Here is a 23239-nt window from a genome sequence, read left to right as displayed (position 1 = left end):
GATTAATAAAAGTAGCATTCCAGCGCAGTTACAATGTGATCAGCTTCAGAAACACTATGTGTTGAAGAATTCCACCGCTTGATAGATTGCAGGAAAAAAACTGTACTACATAAAATCTCATAAATAAATCTAAAACAAACTTGACTACTCAGAAATACCAGCAATACCTGAAATATGCTAACCTCTTCTCCCTTTCTCCGCATTAGAATATGCATGCTAGGAGTTGCTTTTGACAATCTCGTAATCAGAAAAACAAATTGTATGAAGTGTTTGCAAAATGTAACTACCTCTTAACATACCTTTGTAAACGAGGTGACAGCTTTAGCCACTCAAACATTTCACGCAAAGCACTCACAAAAGCAGTGATAGAGGCATACCTCGTGCCTGTGATCAGATGAGAGGAAGTACTCGGCGACATGTGCGGGCAAGATATTTCCCAGTAACTTTCGATTGTACGCCTGCAGGTCTTCCATGTCTTCCTTCTCTTCCATCGCTTGAAGCTTCCACAAAAAGTCAAGGCGAGATGTGGCCTCGGTTTGGAAGCCATGGATCACCAGGACTGCTATGTAGAGGCACAGCACGAGCACCACCACAGTCTTCAGGTAAAGCACATTAGTGGCGCTAGGAGAAAAAGAAAAAAAAAAACGTTTCCGGGTAAGATTAAAGAAGGAGCTTTTGTAAGTGTCTTTAAATAGCGGAGCGGCTGGTGGCAAGAGAGAAATTGCGCAACTACTAAATAACGTGTCATTATTTAACATGCGAAAATAAACACAATATCGGCAAACGGAGGCTGCAGGGAAGCATCTGCGATTATAATAAAGCAGGCAGGGCAGGATCTCCATGGAACCCAAGGGGCAGCAGGGGGCCTAAAAGGGCGGTCCATGCGTGGGGCCGCCGCAACCGGAGCGGGCCGAGGGACGCTCTGTTCGCAGACAGCTAACAGCCGATCTTATACAGCCCCGAAACGGGGAGACCTCGGCAATCCCGCAACTCGCGGACCACTCCAGATTCGAACTTTGTCGTCCCCGTTAGTGACCTATAATAATTTGCGATTTTAACAACTCTCTTTGAAAGTAGGTTGGCGAACGAGTACGGAACCTGTATTTCAGCTAACGAACCGCAGCGCACAAACATGAATCGTTAATGGCTCAGGATCAAAAGATTTCAATGTAGAGGCAGAACAATGATACATACCGTTATTACCGCCCAATGTGCTTTTGATAATTGCGCTGTGTATGCGCGGGAAGTTGGCCGTGTTGGCTCATAAAGGCGGAACCGCATGGCGCGATTTCAGGCGCGATTGACGCGCGGATGGCGGGACGCGCGCGTCATTTTGACGCGTGCCCAGCATGATCCGCCACGAAATCGCGCCGCCGCGTGCTGCTGCTTGGAGTAGAAAAAAACGCGTCGCGCGGCGCGTCCACCAATGAGAGTTCAGGTAAGTCACGTGGCATTTGGTCACGTGGCATTTTGGTTCTTTTTTTTGCCACCAGATGGCCTTGCTCTCTGCGCATGTCGACGGAACCTCCTCGGCTGCACTTTTTTTTTTTTTTTTTTCTCGGCAGAACTGGCGCGCGCGTCAAGAAAAACATGTGCTACCGTGATTTCGTTCGCGCATCGTGTTCACCTAAAATGAACAAAGCAACCTTCAACGAGGCCCTAATAACTAAAGTGGAGAAGCGTCGCGTCTCATCGCTAATACTGGCAAGACAATTTGCTAATAATATTACCAGTGTATGGTATTAGCTCTCTTCTCAACCAAGCAGGCCGCACCCACATGTTCCTCCTGACCCGCATTTTTTCTTGCTTCAGTATCAGCAGCCCCTTAATAGTAGCAATCGCCTCTTCTGCTCGGTAGTAAGCGGCCGACCCTCCTTTTTATATGTGAAGTTGTAAACAAGCAGCGGCTTCTCAGCATGCGGAAGGTACATAGTCGCAGTTTCGCACACAATATTGCTGCTTGAAATTAAGCTTGATAAATACACTTCGGAAAGAAATGTCGCTGTCTCGTTACACTCAGATTATTTTTATTGTAGTGTTCTGTAAGTTTAAGGGCATAATATATATGCGGTAACAGAGACAATACATGTCGTTGAGAGTTATGTTGTCTGGCAACCCGGAAAACGCGGCGCGAAAGCGCCGCTCCTTTTTTTCGTACGGGTGCTCGCGCGTCGGCGGCAACGCGGGCGTTTGCCGCCCGTCGCGTTTTTCGCTCGCGAAAAACGCGCCATGCGGTTCCAGCTTAATATAACCAAAATTCATTTGGCGCTACGATAAGTTCTAGTTAGAGTGTACTAGAATACGCTAGTACTAGGCACCGGTTGAAGTTAGAGTGTACTAGAATAGTAGAAATTACAAACCAAGGATTGACTTGGATTTACTTCGGTTGGCACACCAAAACGGGTTCTAGAGCGTTAGTTTGGTTTCACTTTTCCTTTCTCGTTTGAAATGAAGAAATAAGGGGCCCAACTAAGGGAATACATAATTGAGGCCTTGTAACGAGACGCAAAGATTACAATCAAAAGTAGTATCCAGATCTGCACAGACTACCATTTCCCTGTGATTTAATGCTAACATGCCTCCATCAGCCGAAACATCATGCAATTTTATGGAGCAGACAAGATGAACGCGCAAACTGTGGTAACACATCGGGCCGTTCTTTATTCGTTTTGCGGACCAAATTCGGACCATTGGCCCTCTTTGGTGGCGGTAGAGTTGCGTACGTTCTTACCACGTAGTGCGCAGAACCATGACTGGACCTAGGAGGATATTAAAAAAAAAAAAAAAAGCGGTTGCTGAAGTGGAAGCCGCCTGTACCTACCCATAGAGGACAGTGAAGCCGTAGTGGCCATCGTGTGGTCGACAGGAAACCGGCCGCGTTGCATATCGAGCGCTTTCGCCGCCGTTTTTACAGCGAGGCTGTATATAGCTACCCTCCGGCGGTGGTCAATGTCCGTCAGTCTACGCGTCATGTCGATACGAAAAAAACTTCGTCTCTAGTTTCTCGCGAATGCTCTGTAGCTCTCAATCTAATATAGGTATCTCGGACAAAACATACTGAAATTGACCGCTAAGGCGACTCTATCACTACGCCGAGTTTCATTTACTTGTCATAATTATTTCACGGCCAAGTTGTAAACATTACAGAATTCCCGTCTGCTGTCAGTACATGGCCGTCTACGGAGGTAGTATGGTTACAGAAAACGGCTGGAACTCTTGTTTTTTCAAAATTATCCCGAAACAAATTATATGGCAATTAGCCGCTAAAATGGCCCTAACATTACGCCGAGTTTGATCTACTTTTCACAATTACGTAGTTCACTGTGAAGTTGTAAGTATTGCGGAATTCCCATCTGCTGTCAATACACGGGCTTCTACGTGAGGGAAACGGACAGCCCAAATGTTTGTAATAATAATAATAATAATAATAATAATAATAATAATAATAATAATAATAATAATACCTGTATACATAGGTGCGTCACATTGATTATGGATGATTAGAACTAACGAAAGAAAAATAATAATTTCTCCTTAGACGCCTTTTTCCCGATTAGCGAAAAAGGCGTCGTTTGACCAATTGCTATTGGCCAAACGTTTTCTGGCTGCGCCCACTTTACCTGTCTGTCAAGCGACGTTACAAAACCGCAAAAACTTGCCACGTCAAAGCGACGTGAACGCATTGAAGACACATTAATATGCCGAACAAAACTGAAAGATTTCTGCATAGCCGGAGTCGTTCTGAAAGGAATAGAAGATGGCTGCCCGCCGATCACCGTGCGCACTGGCTATTTGGAGCTGACGGGGAGCCATGGATTTATTTGCGTATAATAAAAACATTTTGCGTGGCAGTATAACGTTATCGAAACCTTTCGACACGCATACAACATCGCTCCGCCAACTCTACCTTGCTGAGGATCCATTTTAGCGGCATTTTTAACCTTCAGTTGCACGCAGCCGCAATTTTCGACCAGACACCGCGTGCTAAGCAAGGGGAAGAGGACCAATCGCAGACGCCGGCACCACCCTCCTAATCCGGTTATCTGATTTCGCTGTGCTGGCTCGGCCCCATTGGAACTCTCTCCACTTGAGCGTGCTCCTCGCCTATGCTCAGCCAATTAGATAAGAAAGAGACTACTCAATGTAGGCAACGCTATTCGCTTTGAAAGCAAAAGAAAGTGACATTCCATAAACGAGAAGCGCGTTTGATTGGGCTTTCTAAACAACGCTGCGGGTTACCGCCCGATGCTTGCGTCGATGATTACGTAAATTTGATGTCAGTAGATTGGTGTAAAAACAGATTGTAATAGTTTTACGTTATAGGGCCCATGGCTTCATTCGAATCGTCAGCCTATGTACGTGCATTGTAGCGCATCCGCTAATGCGCGGTTGTAATTACCCCGACATAAGAGAAGATTTTCTTTGAATTATCAAGCCTAAAACGCAACTGGCGTTATATCTTAAATTATGCTCCAAATGTAACACAACTTCCCTCTATCTCTCTTCCTCTATTTAAATCTATTTTTTACCTTTTACACTTGCGGGAAAACCAGCCCCTCGATTCAAATATGCGCATGCGTGCAAGGGACGTGGTAGCGGTCGACAACAAATCGCGAGCGCGCAACAGAGCGTGAACAGAACGGCGGCGTGAAACGATCGAACTGTATGTTTGGGTGTAAGCCGCCCTACTACCTCCAAGTGAGCACGATGCGTGCACCCAATAAGTCGCGAATGCAGTTGCACCGGCGTGCGCACAACTCGTCCTTTGCTGCAGCGCATTTGACGCAGCCGAACAAAACCGTTTCTTCACGAGAGAGAGAGAGAGAGAAGGATACATAGAAAGGCAGGGAGGTTAAGCAGAGGTAGTTCCGGTTGGCTATCCTGAACGGGGGGAAGGGTTAAGCTACGACGATTTCCCCCAGAACTGCTGGTTGCAGGACTGCTAATTAATGAGTCAACTTCAATACAGGCGCACCTTTGTGATAGCGTAAACGTATTGAAAGATTTGGCGAGAAAATGTAAACCCACAAAATGCGAATGACACACTTCTTAAAAACAAGAAGAAGAAACAAAAAGCAGCTTGAGGTCGATCATTTATGATAGTAACTCAGGAGAGCAATTGCAATGCATGCTCACTGACCTGGAGAGGCAAAGCAGAAGGGTGGGTCTGAAAATTAATCTACAGAAAACTCAAGTAATGTTTAACAGTCTCGGAAGAGAACAGCTGTTACGATAGGTAGCGAGGCACTGGAAGTGGTAAGGGAATACATCTACTTAGGGCAGGTAGTGACCACGGATCCGGATCATGAGACTGAAATAACCAGACGAATAAGAATGGGCTGGGGTGCGTTTGGCAGGCATTCTCAAATCATGAACAGCAGGTTGCCACTATCCCTCAAGAGGAAAGTGTGTAACAGCTGTGTCTTACCAGTACTCACCTACGGGGCAGAAACCTGGAGGCTTACGAAAAGGGTTCTGCTGAAATTGAAGACGACGCAACGAGCTATGGAAAGAAGAATGATAGGTGTAACGTTAAGGGATAAGAAAAGAGCAGATTGGGTGAGGGAACAAACGCGGGTAAATGACATCTTAATTGAAATCAAGAAAAAGAAATGGGCATGGGCCGGACATGTAATGAGGAGGGAAGATAACCGATGGTCATTAAGGGTTACGGACTGGATTCCAAGGGAAGGGAAGCGTAGTAGGGGGCGGCAGAAAGTTAGGTGGGCGGATGACATTAAGACGTTTGCAGGGACAACATGGCCCCAATTAGTACATGACCGGGGTAGTTGGAGAAGTATGGGAGAGGCCTTTGCCCTGCAGTGGGCGTAACTAGGCTGATAATGATGATGATGATGATGATGATGATAGTCAGAAAGGGTTCACGTTAATCGGCGTTTCTTGCGGAACAAAAGTGAGGAAGTGGCGTCAGGTCCTCTTATTTTTTTTTCCTCTCTTTCTTTCTCTTACAATACGCCGACTTGGCATCTTCGCTACGCGCGAACATCATCGAGCCCACTTGTCGACTATAAATGACGAATTATCCAACTTTTACAGGCGGCGTGTGGCCAGATTCCAGCTCCATGATGTACGAGTGAATACAAGATGCGCATGCTATTGAGCATGCAGTTGCTCTTCCGTCTATACGTATGCACAGTCGGCGCGAGATAGGTCTGAAGGCCAATAGGGGCGAGAGCGAGTGCATCCCAGACCTGTCAACGAACGACTATCGATAAAGGAGGTATAGGATTTCCCAGACGAAAATTAGGTGGCAGCCGGTAATGCGTGTGTAGGTCTATGTACAAAGATTCTTGTACATGACACACGTACAAAACAAAATGACACTGTGCTTTCATCGCATTCGTCTCAACGTTGCGTTCACCAATCGTTTTCCATATAAACTACAGCAGCGCAGTACTTCATGTTCGAAGCGTGCAACGCATTCAAGGATTTGGACTGCGTTAGTAGTACTTCCTCGTTTTCTTCTCTTTCTTTTCTTCTTCTTCTTCTTCTTCTTCTTCTTCTTCTTCATCATCATCATCATCATCATCATCATCATCATCATCATCTTCTTCTTCTTCTTCTTCTTCTTTTTCTTCTTCTTCTTCTTCTTCCTTTTTCTTTTTGCCGCACAGTTTGCCATATATATTCAGTACGTTATGGTTAAACAAATGCGTGCAAGCTTTCTTTTAGAAGAAGCTGCATAACTTGCCCTGTGGAACTTATCGTCCATAATTAACTTTTCGTAGCCTCTGAGCTGGTCCGTTCTTATCCCAGTGCCTCTAAGCACCTTTTCTCTTGTGGACACAGTCACGGCAGATGGAGAGCATCCGCTGCAGATGCGGGGGCAATGGGAACCTCACAGGCCGAATCTTCATGTGCTGGGCCCCACGCCCAGCTTGCAGAATTGGTAAGGGCCGCGCCAGCCCTGTGTCCGGAGAGAGACTTCCTGCTTCACAGCTTCAAGGGTTTGGCAAAGAGTGTCTCAAGCGTACGTCACAACGCGTGCCTAAAAGTGCGCGTCATGCTCCGAGGTAGCTCTGGCACTGCATCAAACAGTGCAAAATGATACCAAGTCTTGAAATCGGTCGTCTATACGCGTATGTTTTGTTCTATTTTGTTATTTGTTGCGCGCGTCACACTTCCTTTTTTTTTAAATTTTCTTTACAGCTTTCCCCTATTCCGCCTTGCCGAATTAAAGCATGTCAGACGGTTGTTGACCTCCACAATTTTCACTGAAGGCTTTGAAGGTATTCTAAACCACACAAGTATGCTACATGCATAATACAGGCTTGCTGCGCAGGAGTAAAGGCTCTAAATGCGCGATACGAAGCCTCATACGTGCCCAGGACATGTATTGCATGGCTCCGATGGACGCGCATGAACGAGTCCGTACCCAGGAACGAAGTTCCACAGGCTGTCGTCCCACGTGAAGCTCAGTGCGCAGAAAGGCAAGCTGAAGAGGAGCAGAAGCACCAGCTTCTCGACTGTCGTCAGCACGAGTACAGCTGCGCAGGCTAGGAGCACCAGAGCCATACAGAGCATGAGGTACTGCAAAAGAGAAAAAAAAATTTGAAATGAGGCCGAAAGCCGTCAAGGGCTTCCGAAACCTTCTTTTGAAAGATAGAAGGGTAAAAGAGTACGGTTAGCCAGGCTTGATTCGAGGCGTGATAACTACTTTTTACAGAACTTCATTAACATATTGGTGCACTGCATCTTAAAGCTGATTCATACAAGTCACCAACAGCTGCGGTCCTGTCTCGTGCCTGTATTGCTACGCGCAACAAAATGGATGCGCACGCATGGTCACTAATACCTTTACGGAATTCAAACAACGGCAGCGACCTGGCAACATCAGCTCGGATACAATGTACCAAGAAACTCTATTTCGTTACCTGTTTCACTCTAATGTTTCGACTCCAGATGACGCCGTCAATACGAAATACCGTACTTATTCAAATCTAGAGCGACTTCCGAAATTCGGAGTCAGGACAAAGAAACAACAACAACAACAACAACAACATGAATTCGACTGCGGAAAAATATGCAACACCGTCGAGATGTTTCGATTTCAGAAAGATCGCATTATCAGATCAGCCGAAATTTTGTCCCATGCCGCCGCAACCCAGTGCAAAGTGAAGTAGACATTGCTATTATCGACCTCTGAAGCGTGGGAAACATTCAGGCGTGCTTTCCAATGACGAGATGATTTGCCTCGTCCCAGAAAAGGCTGTTAGGTTCAGCCTGGGCTTCGACCTCTCGAGTGTGGGAAACATTCAAGTGGGCATATAATTTCCCTCTTCCCCGAAAAAGCGTCACCCCTGTACGCCCTGAGTAGACACAGAGGGGAGGATCCAAAGGAGAAGACACGAAGGGGAAGAGCTCGTCGACTTCACGACCTGTCAAAAGCACTGACACTTCCACAAGCTCCCCAAGTTTTACAAGAAGACATCGATGACCACAAGACTGCGAGGGGTTATTTACGGTCGTCCTGGCCCCTCTGTTAGGCAGAACTGCTCGGACTCGGATAGAGTCACAACCATGTACCAATGAAGTGAACACACTCTTTTCAACTTTTTTTTTTTATCATCGCGATGCCAGTCTTCGTCGTCGTTTCCTGATTCTTGCGGTGAAAACCCACCTCACGCAGTCGAGATCGGATCAACATATCGAAGGCATGTCGAAGCAGACAGACGTCTCAACTTGTTCCAAGCGATGCCTCAAATACTCGCAACCTCCTTCGCCTGTTACGATCTCCGTCGTTACGGACATTCCCGCGGCTCTTGGCTTCCTGATAAGAACAGCAGCTTCCTGCTCATGTGGCATCTTTATTTGTTGCATTTAGAGTGCGGCATTCAACTGCCCAACACCTTCTGTGTGAACATCTTCGTTTTGTGAACATTTATGTTGTGTGAACTCATGTATTGCGTGTGAACATTTCGGTTTTGTGAGTATTTATGCTATTTGAACTCTTCTGTTGCGCGAACATTTATTTATATTGCGGTACTGAGACTTAGTACGTGAATGTTCGTTCATGTGTTTATTAGTCCAGTTTGGTGACTGTTGACAACTTTCCGATGATAGCTATCATGCAAGAGAAGAGTAACCGGCGCCACACATAGGCAGCAACCTCTCTTTAAAGACATTTAATAAATAAATAAATAAATAAATAAATAAATAAATAAATAAATAAATAAATAAATAAATAAAAAAGAACAGCAGCATCTTTTTTAATCCTCGTGGCATCGATTTCTCTGCGGTCAGCAGTGTCGGGCGGTTGCGGCCAAACCGCACCCTGAAATCTAAGCCAACCCCGGACTTTCGTACATTAATATATTATGCATTGCAGTAAATACGGCACCTCCATCGTTTCAGTGCTGCGTGACGCCGGAACTCGGACATCGCGTCGTTCTGGTAAGGCACTCACCTCAGGCACGTTCACGTAGTTCTCTTGCATACACGTTACGTTTGCTACCATCGTGAAATTGTCGTCGTAGTACCAACACGACGCGACGTCCTCGGATTCGGGCAAAATCTGCAAGAAAACCAACAAGTATGTCTTAGCACATCAGCACACGCTCCATGCGGTAAATTTTTGTGCGATATCGGTACACGAAGAAAACACCACTCACCGCCGATGTCATGCAGCCGACGTACACAATGATTAAGATTACAATTGAAATAACTTGGCTATGCAATCTGTTTCCCGTGAGTTTCTCGGAAATCTTGTAACACTTGGAAGGAATCACAGCTGTGAAAAGCTAAAACAAATGAGAAAAAAAAAACAAGCAGGAGAGTATATTAAACACAGGCAGAACACATTGCTGGCGCCGTCCACCATGTCGCCATTTGTTCCCTTTACAAGTAGAAAACTTTTACATTCGGAAAACATATAGGAAAACTAAACGGCAACCATTTAACGTGAACTTACGTGCCAGATATAAAAACTTCTGTAACATTGTTAACTGTAAAATAAAAACAGCTAAACGTTTGTATTTTGAGCAAAGAATTTTACAGGCAGCTAATAACACTAAAAAGAAATGGGAGATTGTCAACTCCTTTTTAAACAGACACTCACGACTAAACCAGGTATCTAGAATTTTAAAGGATGGAGTAGAGCTCGATTCCCCTGCTGAAATAGCTGAGGCTTTTAGTAGTTTTTTCTTTCCTAACAACCCACCTACTCTTGCAGAAAACATTAACATGAACCGTCTACCTCATTCATTCTTTTTATTTCCTACAACGCCAGAAGAAATAACTACTGTTATAAATAACCTAAAAGTGACAAGCGCTGGAATTGATGAGGTCCACCCTGCTAACATTAAACTTATTTCGCGCCTAATTTCAGACATACTTTCATTTATTGTTAATTTATTATTCAGGACAGGTTTATTTCCCTCTGAACTGAAGCGTGGCAAAGTTATCCCAGTTTTTAAAAAAGGCGACAACTCACTACTGCACAATTACAGACCTATTTCCATTCTGCCGTTCTTTGGAAAAGTTATTGAGAAACTAATTGAAATACGGCTAGCAAAATATCTTTCTAAATTTAATATCATCTCTGCATGTCAGTTCGGTTTTCGCCATGGGTATTCCACAGAGCTGGCACTTATTCATCTTACGGACCAACTAAAAAAATTTATTGACGAGGGATTTATCGCCGCCTCAGTTTTCATCGATCTAACGCAAGCATTTGATAGCATTAACCATCTTATCCTATTTTCTAAGCTCGAAGCAATTGGCATTTGCGGTCCTGCCCTTTCACTACTAAAAAGCTACTTATATAACCGGGTTCAAGTTGTTTCTGTTTCCAGTGCTTATTCTCGACAGCGAGCTACTAACATCGGTGTACCTCAGGGCTCCATCCTTGGGCCACTCCTGTTTTTAGTTTATATTAATGATTTACCTAATTGTCTTTCTTCGACAAAATGCATTCTGTACGCTGACGATACCACTATATTCACTTTTGATAAAGATATCTCATCTCTCGTTAATAAACTAAATGCTGACTTAGAAAACATTCTAAGGTGGTGTAATGTAAACATGCTATCTATTAATGCAACTAAGACTAAATTTGTTGTATTCTCTTCACATCAGCGAAACATAGCTTCCATTCCACCTATCAGTCTTGGTCCCCACTGCCTTCATCCCAGTTCGTGTTCATCTTTCCTTGGCGTTCTACTTGACTGTAATCTGAAATATCACAATCATATTGCTCACATAAAAAAGAAAATAGCTTATGGTATACGCATCTTAATTAAAGCACGCCCTTACTTCACACGTACCATAATGCTCTCACTTTACCACTCTTTCGTCCACTCTCACATTACTTATGGTATCATATGTTGGGGAAACACCTATAATACTCATATTACATCTTTACAAACAATTCAGAACCGAGCCATCAGAATAATTACCTATAGTTCATGCTTTTCTAATGCCACTTCCTTACTACACGAGAATAACATCCTTACTATTTCTGGGCTCACTAAATACAACCTATGTATTTTTTTCTACAGATTTCTACATAATGAGCTACCATCGATCACATTTTCATCATCTAACCTGACAACTAATAGTACCACCAGATTCGCGTTGAATAACAATTTTCTTTTACCACGAATCCGTACTAACTACGGTAAACAAACCGTGGAATTCACTTGCATATCAATATGGAACACTCTTCCTCTCATTATGAAAAATACAAGATCTTTACACCAATTCAAAAGGGAACTCAAAATGCATTTATTAATGACAATCTAATAAGAAAATTTACTGTAACCGTTTTTTTTGTCCGTTCTTTTTTTCTTTTTTTTTCTTTCTTGTTTGTTTTTGTTCTTGTAAATAAACTACTGGTATTTTCTTCACATGCAACTCTTTATGTTATTCTTTGTAATGAATTCTGTATTTTGCTCTGTTAACGTTAATTTCCTGTTGCTTATGTAATACCTTATTATATGCTACTGTTGTTTGAGATGTCATTCATCATAACTATTCTTGTACAGGAGGTCCCGATACAGTCTTTGACTATGGGACCTCCTCCTGCATACTAAATACTTGTAATATGACCCAAATTCTAACAATAAATACTGATTCTGATTCTGATTCTGATGCCTGCACAATAATTCGAGCAGCAATGAATGCAGACGCATGTTCGGATGCAATGCACTTCTAGAAAATATACACCTAAGCCGACATAGTGCAATGATTTTTCTCGCTCAATCCCATTCCTTCCTTATCGCGAACGACTTAGTACTGGCGGATCCTGAGCTGTAACGATGACATTCCAATGCTATTCCGTTTCACACTTCAGTGCTCCGAGCGGCGCTCCGTCCCCCCCCCCCCCCCCCCCCCCGTTATCCCAGCGGCATCAGCCAGCCGTGAACGGTGGATGATAAGAAAGGAATAGGATCGAGTAAAAGGAATAGTGGTACTTTTGTGGACTCCTACACACACACACACACACACCACAAAAAAAAAGGAAAGAAAAATATATATATATATATGGAGAGAGAGAGAGAGAGATAAAATAAACTAAGAGAGACAGAAGAAGGAGCAGAGAGAGAATCCGCGCAATACATAACATATGAGGACAGCCGTCAATGACAGCGGACATAACCAAGCCAGTGACAAGCCCATATCAGTTACCTATGCAAGGTATTTCAACAACAAGGATAAATACTCCATAAAGACGAACTTGGCGCTGTGTTGCAGCAAGCAGGGCAAACACGCTTTCCTGCATAACGAACCGGAACGAGCGCAGACGGAATCCCGGCGAAGCATGTCGACCGGGTGCTATTTACGGGGCGGTCGTATAAATTTCCTATGGGCAAACGCGGACGAGCTCGCTTCGAAGAATCGAATGCGCCGCTTGTTCAAACACGCTCGAGCGCCAGATATGACCGCGGTCACCGAAATGTCCTGAATAATACGTGGCACAAGAAGCTGGCCGCCAGTACTGTGTGCGCACTAGCATGGTACTTTACGCATTGATACGATAATATATATACGCGCGCAATAACTTCAGCCGTAAACAACAAGTTTTGTCGAATCACACGCAGCACGGCACCAACGTTAAGCAATGTCTTTAAGCGGTGACCCAGTCTGTCTTGCCCTAATGGTGTCAGCGGGGTCTGCGGAGACGAAACATATACACGCTCGGTTTTACAAAAGTCGTGTATATGCGTAGAAGTTTGCATTTGGAATGGCCGTTGGCCTATCGTGACGGCGAACGATATGATGGCGCGGAGTCGCAGGTAAATGGCAAACAGAAAGAAACTTATTGCAATGCCTTATCGTTGTATTACGTAATTTTAGCAAGTGTCTGTTACACACGTATTAGAGTGGCTGTCTCACTGTTCCATCGTATTCAACTAAGCAAACATTATATATTGACTCTTTTGCGGAGCAGTTAGTTCTAAAGAAACGAGATGGCGCTTTCGGCTGCTCGTCGTTAGAGTTACTGTATATGCTACCGCAGGTAGCAGAGTTGCGCGTCTGTTTTATCACGCCGCTAGCGCCCCTATTGGCAGAGCGTCATCACGTGGTAGTCAAGCAACCGTGCATTGCGGAGAAGCAGATGCCCGGGCCAATTTTTGTATTTCCCGACGCCGCCGCTGCAGCGAACTGGATTGACACAAGTTATCGCCAGTCAAATTCAAAGCGAATCCGGCCGATCTTGGCGTTCGCTGTTCGCGTGCGCGCTAGCTGCGGAGAAACAACACAACGTGAGCAGCGCATCTCACAGTTGGTTCATCGCAGTGTCCGCGCAGTCCCATCGGAATGATATAATGACCGGGCGCTCTGCTTCCGTCTGCACGAATCGCCCTGAAAGCGGAAAAGCTTTTTATTCGATCCCATTCAAACCCATGCACCACACTGCTTTCACAGAACTGTCATAAAAAAGCCAGCTCAGATTTTCAGGATAATGCACTGCTTTAGTTGCTGTTTCTGAACATAAAAGAGGTTACACAACTAAGTAAATATATTTCATCTACTAATGCTTATGTGAAGCAGGATGCAAGAGGAATTAATGTCGTTATTTACCATACGGTAAGGGCCTTTACTGTGTTTTGCATTATTACCCATATTATAGCTGTGTCAATCCTGTGAGAAAAAAACTTTCACTACACTCCCACAGAAGGTTACTTTTGGAATCTCTGCAGTGAAAAGGCACATAATGAAGTGGCACTTGAAGGTGTGGCTGATATCCAGTGCCTGCTAGTAGGTGGGTACGCTTCTACAGCAAAGTTAATGGGGTACCAGAGTCGAAATACTGATGGTTGGTCATTTATTCACCAGTAATATTTAAGACTGCCTACACGTTGAGAGCTTTGGCACATAAGCAGGTGTGCCTATTGCAAAACCCAGTATCCAGTGTCCAGTGCAGCGCCGGATTATGGGCCCAGTGCCGCGCGCTGGATGCTGGGGTGCTGGGCAGGCGCGGCGTACTGGGAGGCACTGGGTACTGGTGCGAAAAACAGCTCTAGCGCGTTAAATACGCGGTGCCTGGACACCGTATATATATTTTTTGAGAACAGAAAGAAACAGAGAGCATTCTGGCGACATAAAAAAAAACAAAAAAAAACTCCGACCAGGAGTCGAACGTCGGACCCGCAAATCCCAAGCCCGGTACTTGGCCACTACGCCACGCCAGAAGCCGAACATCGGCGCATCATTTTCTACGTCAAGGACCAAGAAGCAGTTTTAGTTTCACAGAGAGAAGTCTCGCTCAGTCATGGTAGATGCGCTATCGCCCAGCAACTAAAGCTCACGCCTGTACCACAAAGAAAATTTTGCTGTCCATATTCAGTAGCTTGCTCGGAAGTGCCACAACACCGATTTTCACTTGCGATTGGCATTTTAACTTCGAAAAAAGTCCTAAATGAACCACCGACCGCGGGACGCTGTATGGGCTGTTACTACCGATTTGGATAGCCGTTTATTGTTCTTCACGCGAAGGATATGCAACGTTTTCTTAGTTCAGTGATGCCTTTCAGTCGACACGTCTGTCTATTCATATCTCTTCGTCACAGAAGCGCAGGCTAGGACTGTGATCCTTCGGCGACAGCACATATATACCTTGTGGGGGTTCCACTCTGCGTGCGGCTAGGGCTGAAGGCGAGCTCCGGATCTAGCCCCACGCAGTCGCTTCGTGGTACTCCCAACCCGTAGCGCGGAAATCGCGGCTACGCCGGGTTCGGACGAATAAGGCAACCAGCGGTGTCAACGGTAACAACGTTTATTGCTATTAGCAATCGCGAACACTCGCAGAGGGACGCCCTCTCCGTAATAGTAATAAATAGTCTCGCCTCGTTGCCCGGGATAGTCAGGCAACGTGGTCACTCACGGGTAGCAGCAGGTACTCCAGTCCGGCAGTCCAAGGGGTCGCGTCCCAAGAGAGAGAGCGTCTCCCCCGATCGCGCTGTTTTGTCCCTTTTTAGCTGGGCGAGGGGAATGTCCTCCTCGCCCGTCAGCTGCCTGCCCGCGAGTCGCGGAGGAAGGGCGCGTGCGCGTCGCGAGAGCGAGGGAGAATCGGGAGAGGGCATAGTGTGCCTCTCCCCCGTCTATGCCGGCTCTCGACGCGACGGCGCGGGGGAAGATGGGCGCGTGTGCTCCCCACATCCTCCTCCCCTTAAGAAGCCCCCCGTACGTTGATTCTGGCACCTAGGTACGCCCGAAGGGTTCGGGCGCCCGTTTGCTAAAGTTCCCGCCAAGGTTGACGATCAAGGCAGCGTTGCACACGCCGGCTTTGAGCGTCGGGCTTGCGTTGCTGTAGCCCTCAGGTGGCAGATACTTGATGCCGACTCGAAGGTGTCCAGTCAGCGGCACTGCTCGGGCTTGCGAGGCGGATCGTAGTCCCGGCTCGAAGGCGACTCTCCGTGCCGCGCCCCAGGTGTCGGCTGCACAAGCCGGGCGGTCGCTTGCTGGGCGCCGGGTAGTGGTTCATGCGGCTGCAAGGACAGCGTAGCGCTGCCGGTGCGTCAGTTGTACCCGCGAGTACTGCAGGCAGTTCGCACGGCCGTGTCTTGTTTCCTGCTTCAGAAAATTGGATTAGTCCACTGCACGGAACGAAATTGTGATAAGCAGCATGACTGGCCGGATCCGGGAACACCGTCAACGCCCGTTACAAAGGGAATGGTCGTCCGCATCATCGGCTCACAGCACACCGCACTGGCCCTCGCAAGTCTTTAGTCAATGCACACACCGCATGCAAACACGTTGAATCGTTCACGCCACATCCCCGTCGTAGTCTGTGTGGTTGCTTGAAGACTGGAACGACGGCTCGTCGTCAATACTCTGCGCTCTGCTGTCGCTAGACGTTCGCTTCCCGGCAGGAACTAACAAGGTGCCAGCACGGCCCGGACTTACGAATAGTCCTCGCAGTCATCGGGCTACGCAAATATAGCCGTCGGATCACTTCCGCCTGCTACGCAAGTTGTAGCGCGGCTGTGGGCTCGCCGTTCGATTCTGGCTGCTCTCACTCACCGACCGCGGTTGAGGGAGGGTCTGATCTTCATCCCACTGCTCATCACGCGGCACGTAGCGTTTCAGGTCGCATACGTGTACCGGCCCGCCGATCGGCTTCCCTTTCATGCTCTCGAGCCGGTAAACAAGCGAGGAAACCTTCTCTCGCACTTGATACGGCCCGGTCCACTTCGGCGCCAGCGAGGCAGCGAACTGTTTGCTAGAATCGCTGAGAACGTGCTGGCGTCGAAGCACCAGATCGCCCACTTCGTAGCGGACGTTCCGATGCGAGCGGTCGTACTGCGCCTTCTGTTGCGCCCTAGCAGTGCGAAGATTACGGCGTGCTTTGTGTAAAGCTTCCGTCAGCTTGTCACGTAGGTGCGTCGCGTATTCAGCTCGTGCTGCCGGCGCGACCGACATTCCGCTGCGATCCGCGAGAACTCTATCCATCGGATTCGGCAGCTCTCTCCCCAGGTTGAGAGAAGAAGGCGCGTACCCAGTCGAGCGGTTCACTGTCGATCGCAATGCAAACCCGATCTCTGGAAGGTAGGTATCCCAGTCCTTATGTCTTTCAGAGAACGCGACAAGCATGTGCTTAATGTTGCGATTGACCCGTTCAGTGGGGTTCGACTGAGCATGGTAAGTTGTCGTTTTCTTGTGCTTAATGCCAAGTGCAGCGCACGAGTCGACGAAAACCTTCGCGGTGAAGTAGGACGCATTGTCCGTTATCAACTGCTCCGGAAAGCCAAATCTAGTGAAAACCTCTATCAACTTAACCATGATCACTCGTGCCGTCAGTTTTCGCAAGGGGAAAAGTTCGACCCATTTACTGAAGTGATCTGTGACTACAAGCAAGAATTTGTTCCTGCTCGGTGTGGTGGGATACGGTCCCATGACGTCACACGCCGCGATTTGCCAGGGAGTCTGGCTGTCGATAGGCTGCATGAGGCCGGGCGGTCGTCCACCTCGGGGCTTCACGCTTTGGCACACATGACATGAGCGGGCGTAGCGCATCACGTCCCGTTTCATGCCTGGCCAGGTAGCGAGGCGACACAACTTAACGTAAGTCTTGGGGCCGCTCGCGTGCCCAGCGATACACGAGTCGTGAAAGTAGCGTAGCAGTGCTCCTCGCAACGCGCGCGGTATCACCACCTTAAACGGCTCACTTGTGTCGTCCTCGGTGGGAATATACCTCAGCAGGAGGCCGTCGGAATTTAGCAGATAAGAATCCAGCGCACTCACAGCATTACCAGCTGATCCCGAGCGCTTAGCACCGACAGCAATACCAGCTGCCTCCATGTGTGCGGCGGCCGCGCCACCCTGCTCCCGGAGCTCGTCGAGCACTTTTCGACAAAACGGGTCCTTCTGCTGAGCCTCGAACAGCTCCTCTCTGCTGAAGACGACTCCTGCGGAACCGACAACATCTACGTGGTTCACGCTCTCGCCCAGGATCGACGGTTGTTCCGCGTCCCTTACTTGGGCCTCTCCATCGCCTCGGACTGGCGCTCGCGAAAGTGCGTCAGCTGCGGCATTGCTTTTTCCTTTGCGGTAGCGCACGGTGAAGTCGTAACGCTGCAGCAGCAGTGCCCAACGCGCCAGGCGGCCACTCGGCTCGCTCAAGCGCCTCAACCAAGTGAGAGCCATGTGGTCAGTCTCAATCTTGAATGCCACTCCATCGACGTAATAGTCGAACTTTCGCAGAGCGAAAACTATCGCGAGGCACTCCTTCTCTGTCACCGAATAGTTCCTTTCGGCCGGCGTCAACGAACGACTCGCGAACGCAACCGGTCGGTGAGTGCCTCCGTGCTCCTGAAGCAAAATTGCCCCTAAGCCTAGGTCGCTTGCGTCTGTTTGAATCACAAACTCCCTATTCAAATCGGGCAGCTGCAATTCGGCCGTGTCAGCGAGCACCTTCGTGAGGCCACGCAGTGCCGCCTCCTGCTCTTGGCCCCAAGTCCACCGTTCGTCTTTCCTCAAGAGCTTCGTCAAAGGCGCTTGCACTGCCGCGCAGTCTGGAATGAATTGGCGATAAAAGTTCACCAATCCCAGAAAGCGCCTTAGTTCGCCGATATCTTTCGGCGACGGGTACCTCAGTATAGCCTCGAGCTTATCCTCACTCGGCAGGATGCGGCCGTTGTCCAGCGTGAATCCCAACAGCGCTATTCTACTCGCAGCTATCTGAGCTTTGTTCGGGTTCAACGTGATACCCGCGGACCTCAGCCTGTCTAGGACGTCTCTCAAGTGGCGCAAGTGCTCCTCGAATGTTTTCGAATAAACCACTATGTCGTCCAGATATGCGAGGGCATGTTGCCACTTCGCGTCTCCTAGCACTCGGTCCATCAACCTTTGATATGTAGCGGGAGCTCCGACCAAACCAAAAGACATTCTCTTAAATTGAAAGAGCCCCCGGTGACAAGTGAAAGCCGTTTTCTCTTTGTCACGCTCGTCCATTTCGACCTGAAAGTATCCACGACTAGCGTCGAGCGTCGTAAAGTACTTCGCCCCGCCTAGGTTAGACACTAATGAGGAAATGGAGGGTAGAGGGTACGCATCCTTCTTCGTAACCTCATTCAGCCTGCGGTAGTCTACACAAAGGCGATAGGTATCGTCCTTCTTCGGGACTAGAACTACCGGGAAGCCCCATGGGCTGTTCGACCTTTCCACCACGCCTGTGTCGATGAGTTCGTCTAAGGCGCTATCAAGTGCTTTCCGCTTAGTCAAGCTAATCGGCCGAGGATTACATTTCCATGGTGCCGCGTCACCCGTGTATATCCTGTGTCTGACTAGCGTAGTGCGGCCCGGACGGTCAGTGAAAATCGCGTCGTATTCGTACAACAGCGACGACAGTCGTGCCCGTTCTCTCTCCGGCATATTGACCTCTGACAAAAGCGGGTGCGTTACTCCTCGCAGAACAGTGGCGCACTGTTGTGCCACCGTGTCGCTCTCCTCGCCTGCGCCGATTACTGTTCGCTCGCTTGGCTGTGGCCGGGTGTGGCCCGCTCGCGCCGCGCCCGGAGACTGGCGTGTCTCCGCTGCCACGGGCGCTTTTGCGAAAAGCTTTAAAGCACCCGTTCCGTTCTCTCGGTAACCTCCGTTGCCGATGTCTATTACAATGCCCGACTTGACGAGAAAGTCTCGACCCAAAATAACAGGCACTGATAAACCCGGGAGATGTACGAAGCGTTGTCGCCTCACGCGTTTCTCCCAACGGATCACTAGCCTAGCTGCACCGCTAGATTGCGCTGTGCCGGAAGCAAGTCGGAAGGTGGTGCCATTATCTCTCAAGCGGATGTTGTTCTCGCGGAGATGATGCAACACCTCGTCACCAAATAATGAAGCGCTTGCTCCGGTATCCAATAATGCAGCGAATTTCTTTCGGGCTATCGTTAGCTCGATGAACGGCGCCTGCGAGTCCGCAACACCTCCTACGCGACAAGCCGAAGGCGCAAGTAATTCGATACCACCGGCTATGTTCGATATCGCCGCACGGGACCCAAGGTGGATCACCGGCGGCCTCGCCCGTTTCCCGAGCCACGTGCTCGGCCTCGGCCCGGCGTGCGGCCGCAGTCACGGGCGATGTGCCCTGGTCGGCCGCATTGGTAGCAGCGGCCGCTGAAGCCTCGGTGGCCTGGGCGGCCGTCGCTCCACTCCGGCCCGCCGTAGCTTCCTTGAACTGCGTTCGGCGTGTGCCGCTCCTCCAGTCTCGCATCGGCCTCTCGTTCCTGTCGCGGCGCGCTGAGTGCGGCATTAGTCGGTGCTGTTCTCAGCGCGTAGGCGTACGGGTCCAAAGCGCGGTCTGATAACTCCCAACTACGCTGGACCTGCTCCTCCGCGAACGATGCCGACGAGCCGACTCTAGACGAGTGGGAAGTGATCGCGCCGCCGTTCCACGCGCAGCGAGGCTCGAGTGACAGCGCCGCGGGTGGAGGCGGGCGGTATGCTCGCGCCGCGAGAATGTCTCCCTGGATGCGCTTCGCCTCGGCGGCGAGTTCGTCTAGGTCTCTAAATTTGCGCCCTCTGAAATAGGCCGCGAAAGTGGGGTGCGCTTGCCGTGTGACGCGCTCAACTTTCTCTTCATCGGTGGCGAGAGGGTTCGCGAGACGATGCAGTTCGTCCATCGCTCGAACATATTCCAGCAGGGACTCGTCCGGATGCTGGGTACGAAGCTCCAGCTCTCTCCTCAAACGCCACTCGTAATTGGCCGGAAGAAATTCTTCGCGGAAGTTCGCGCGGAACTCCTCTACTGTGCGGCATCGGTGTCCGGTCAGTCGGAACCATCGAGCCGCCTGGTCGGTCAGTGAAACCGGGATCACGCGCGCGACTAGTTCGGCGTCTGAAAGCCCGGTTGCCTGCTGGTAATACAGTAGACGGTCGAGGTACTCACTCGCGCTCGTGCGATCGTGGTACCCACTGTAGGTAGGCATGTCTACCTTAATCCGTGGTCGCTCGCTCTGCGACGAGGCCTGCATTGTGCCTTGCAGGGCGCCGGCTAAGCTCTGCATGATTTGCAACGCATTTTGCAGCATTGCCTCGCTAGACGGTAAACTCTCGCCCAAAGAGCCGGATGCCTCCGCCGTCGGGGTTGAGTTATTTAGTGGCATGTGTGCCTCTGTGTCCGCGTCGCGATGCGGCGAGGGGCCCGACGGGGTACGCCTCGTATTGGGGTTAACCTCGGCCCACGTGGCATTTGCGCCAGTCTGACTGTTCCGCGTGAAACACTCAAAACCAAAGCTGCTGGTTTGTTCAGCAGCTGCCGCCGCGTTAGCAATAGGCTGCTGACTTTGCGTCGCTACATTTGACAGCATGAACAAATCTGAGAGGTCAGACAAGCCAGCCGCCATTGTTCGCTGAAACGTGGGTAGTCCTAGCGCCAACACACACCAGAAGACTCGCCGTGTTGCCGAATTCGCCCCACGTTGGGCGCCAAATGTGGGGGTTCCACTCTGCGTGCGGCTAGGGCTGAAGGCGAGCTCCGGATCTAGCCCCACGCAGTCGCTTCGTGGTACTCCCAACCCGTAGCGCGGAAATCGCGGCTACGCCGGGTTCGGACGAATAAGGCAACCAGCGGTGTCAACGGTAACAACGTTTATTGCTATTAGCAATCGCGAACACTCGCAGAGGGACGCCCTCTCCGTAATAGTAATAAATAGTCTCGCCTCGTTGCCCGGGATAGTCAGGCAACGTGGTCACTCACGGGTAGCAGCAGGTACTCCAGTCCGGCAGTCCAAGGGGTCGCGTCCCAAGAGAGAGAGCGTCTCCCCCGGTCGCGCTGTTTTGTCCCTTTTTAGCTGGGCGAGGGGAATGTCCTCCTCGCCCGTCAGCTGCCTGCCCGCGAGTCGCGGAGGAAGGGCGCGTGCGCGTCGCGAGAGCGAGGGAGAATCGGGAGAGGGCATAGTGTGCCTCTCCCCCGTCTATGCCGGCTCTCGACGCGACGGCGCGGGGGAAGATGGGCGCGTGTGCTCCCCACATCCTGTGTGATGTGGGGATCGCACGCGCATCCCGATATCTCCGGAGCGGCCACGCGGTTATCACGCGATAATCACGTGCTCGCTCGCGGAGGGTAGCTGGGGAGAGGGCACCTTCGCCGCTCCCGCTGCTCTTCGCGCCTGGCCGCGACGCTGCAGCCAAGGCACCCCGTTCCCTCCTTTCCCTTTCTTGGAACCGGGTAGGCTCCCTCTCCGCCGCTCGGGGAGAAGCGCTATTCCCCCGATGCACCGTTGTCTTTCGGCTGAAGAGCTTGCGACAGGCCGCATCTCAACTCAGCCGCTGAGACCGCCGCACGCCGTCCCCCTGTTGCGCCCGGCCTTTGTGTGCGACTGACCGCCCCAGGGCCCGAGCGCGGATCCACTCTGGGTGAGCTGAACCCTTATCAGCCTCTTTTGTGGTTCCCACATTGTGCGGTTTGTTTCACCCCAGACGTGCGGAATGCTCCGCCGCTGTGGTTGTTTTGTGTTGTATTTGTATGTGTTGTTGCTGTTGTTGTCCTGTTGGTATCCTTGTACTCTAAGGTGAATAAACACCTTAGGTCGAGACTCACCCTGTCCCCCCTGGCCTGAACCCGCCGTGGTCGCAACTCACTGCGAACCGCGGGTTAGGGGTCACAGCTCTGACTGCTAGGGCTGCTGCGAAAGTGCTAGCGAGCGACTGCCGCTCCATCGGCGCTGTGCGATCCAGAGAAGGGTCAGGTGCGCACGCGCGAGCCTGAGTAATACCCCTATAGTTCATGACGCGTCACATCGGCGCTCATCGCTACTTGTGCTGTTTGTGCGCTCATGCTACTTGTGTTTATTTAAGGACACTGATGCGAAAGCTGAAATATGGTGATTTATCCTTGTTAGACTTCTTGATTCCTGAGCCTAAACGCGCCGAGAGCGTGCAGATGGACTCGGCGGATACGCTTGGCATAAGCTTCGGTGGGGACCGATCTCGGCGCCTTTTCTTGACGATCTTATTCAGTCAGCTGTTTCGATGCACTTTGTTTGCCATTAGGCGGAAAAGCAGTCCACAAGCGATGCAAAAGCGCCCACGGTCGATCGACGATACGGTAGGCATGTCGCCTGCAAAAACCGAGTGCGGCTTCGCCGCATAGATTTGGTTGCTTGCCAGGCAAGATGGCGGACCTACGCGCAACTCTGCTACCTGTGGTAGCATATACAGTAACTCTACTCGTCGTAGGCCGCCTCAGCTATCGCTGAGGCGGCCTACGCACGATTAGGAAACCATTACCGCTTCTACCTTGCGTCTGTGTGATGAGCTGTCAGAAATGCAACTG

General features: G+C 49.6%; 1 protein-coding gene across 5 annotated transcripts in view; it reads right to left on the bottom strand.

Moving 5' to 3' along the window:
- LOC126542648 (adenylate cyclase type 6-like) overlaps window positions 1–23239 on the bottom strand; it is a 243454-nt gene that overhangs the window by 112460 nt on the left and 107755 nt on the right. For all 5 annotated transcript variants that reach the window (XM_055077177.2, XM_055077175.2, XM_055077176.2 and 2 more), the window contains exons 11-14: window positions 9633–9761; window positions 9428–9535; window positions 7397–7551; window positions 378–621 (exon numbers count right to left, since the gene is read on the bottom strand). In XM_055077177.2, the coding sequence (XP_054933152.1) occupies window positions 378–621; window positions 7397–7551; window positions 9428–9535; window positions 9633–9761 (636 nt within the window). The remainder of the gene's footprint in view (window positions 1–377; window positions 622–7396; window positions 7552–9427; window positions 9536–9632; window positions 9762–23239) is intronic.

Source organism: Dermacentor andersoni, chromosome 2 (assembly GCF_023375885.2).
Source record: "Dermacentor andersoni chromosome 2, qqDerAnde1_hic_scaffold, whole genome shotgun sequence".
Taxonomy (NCBI): Eukaryota; Metazoa; Arthropoda; class Arachnida; order Ixodida; family Ixodidae; genus Dermacentor; species Dermacentor andersoni.
Note: the sequence above shows the minus strand (reverse complement) of the source record. Positions and strands in the feature narration are given on the sequence as shown.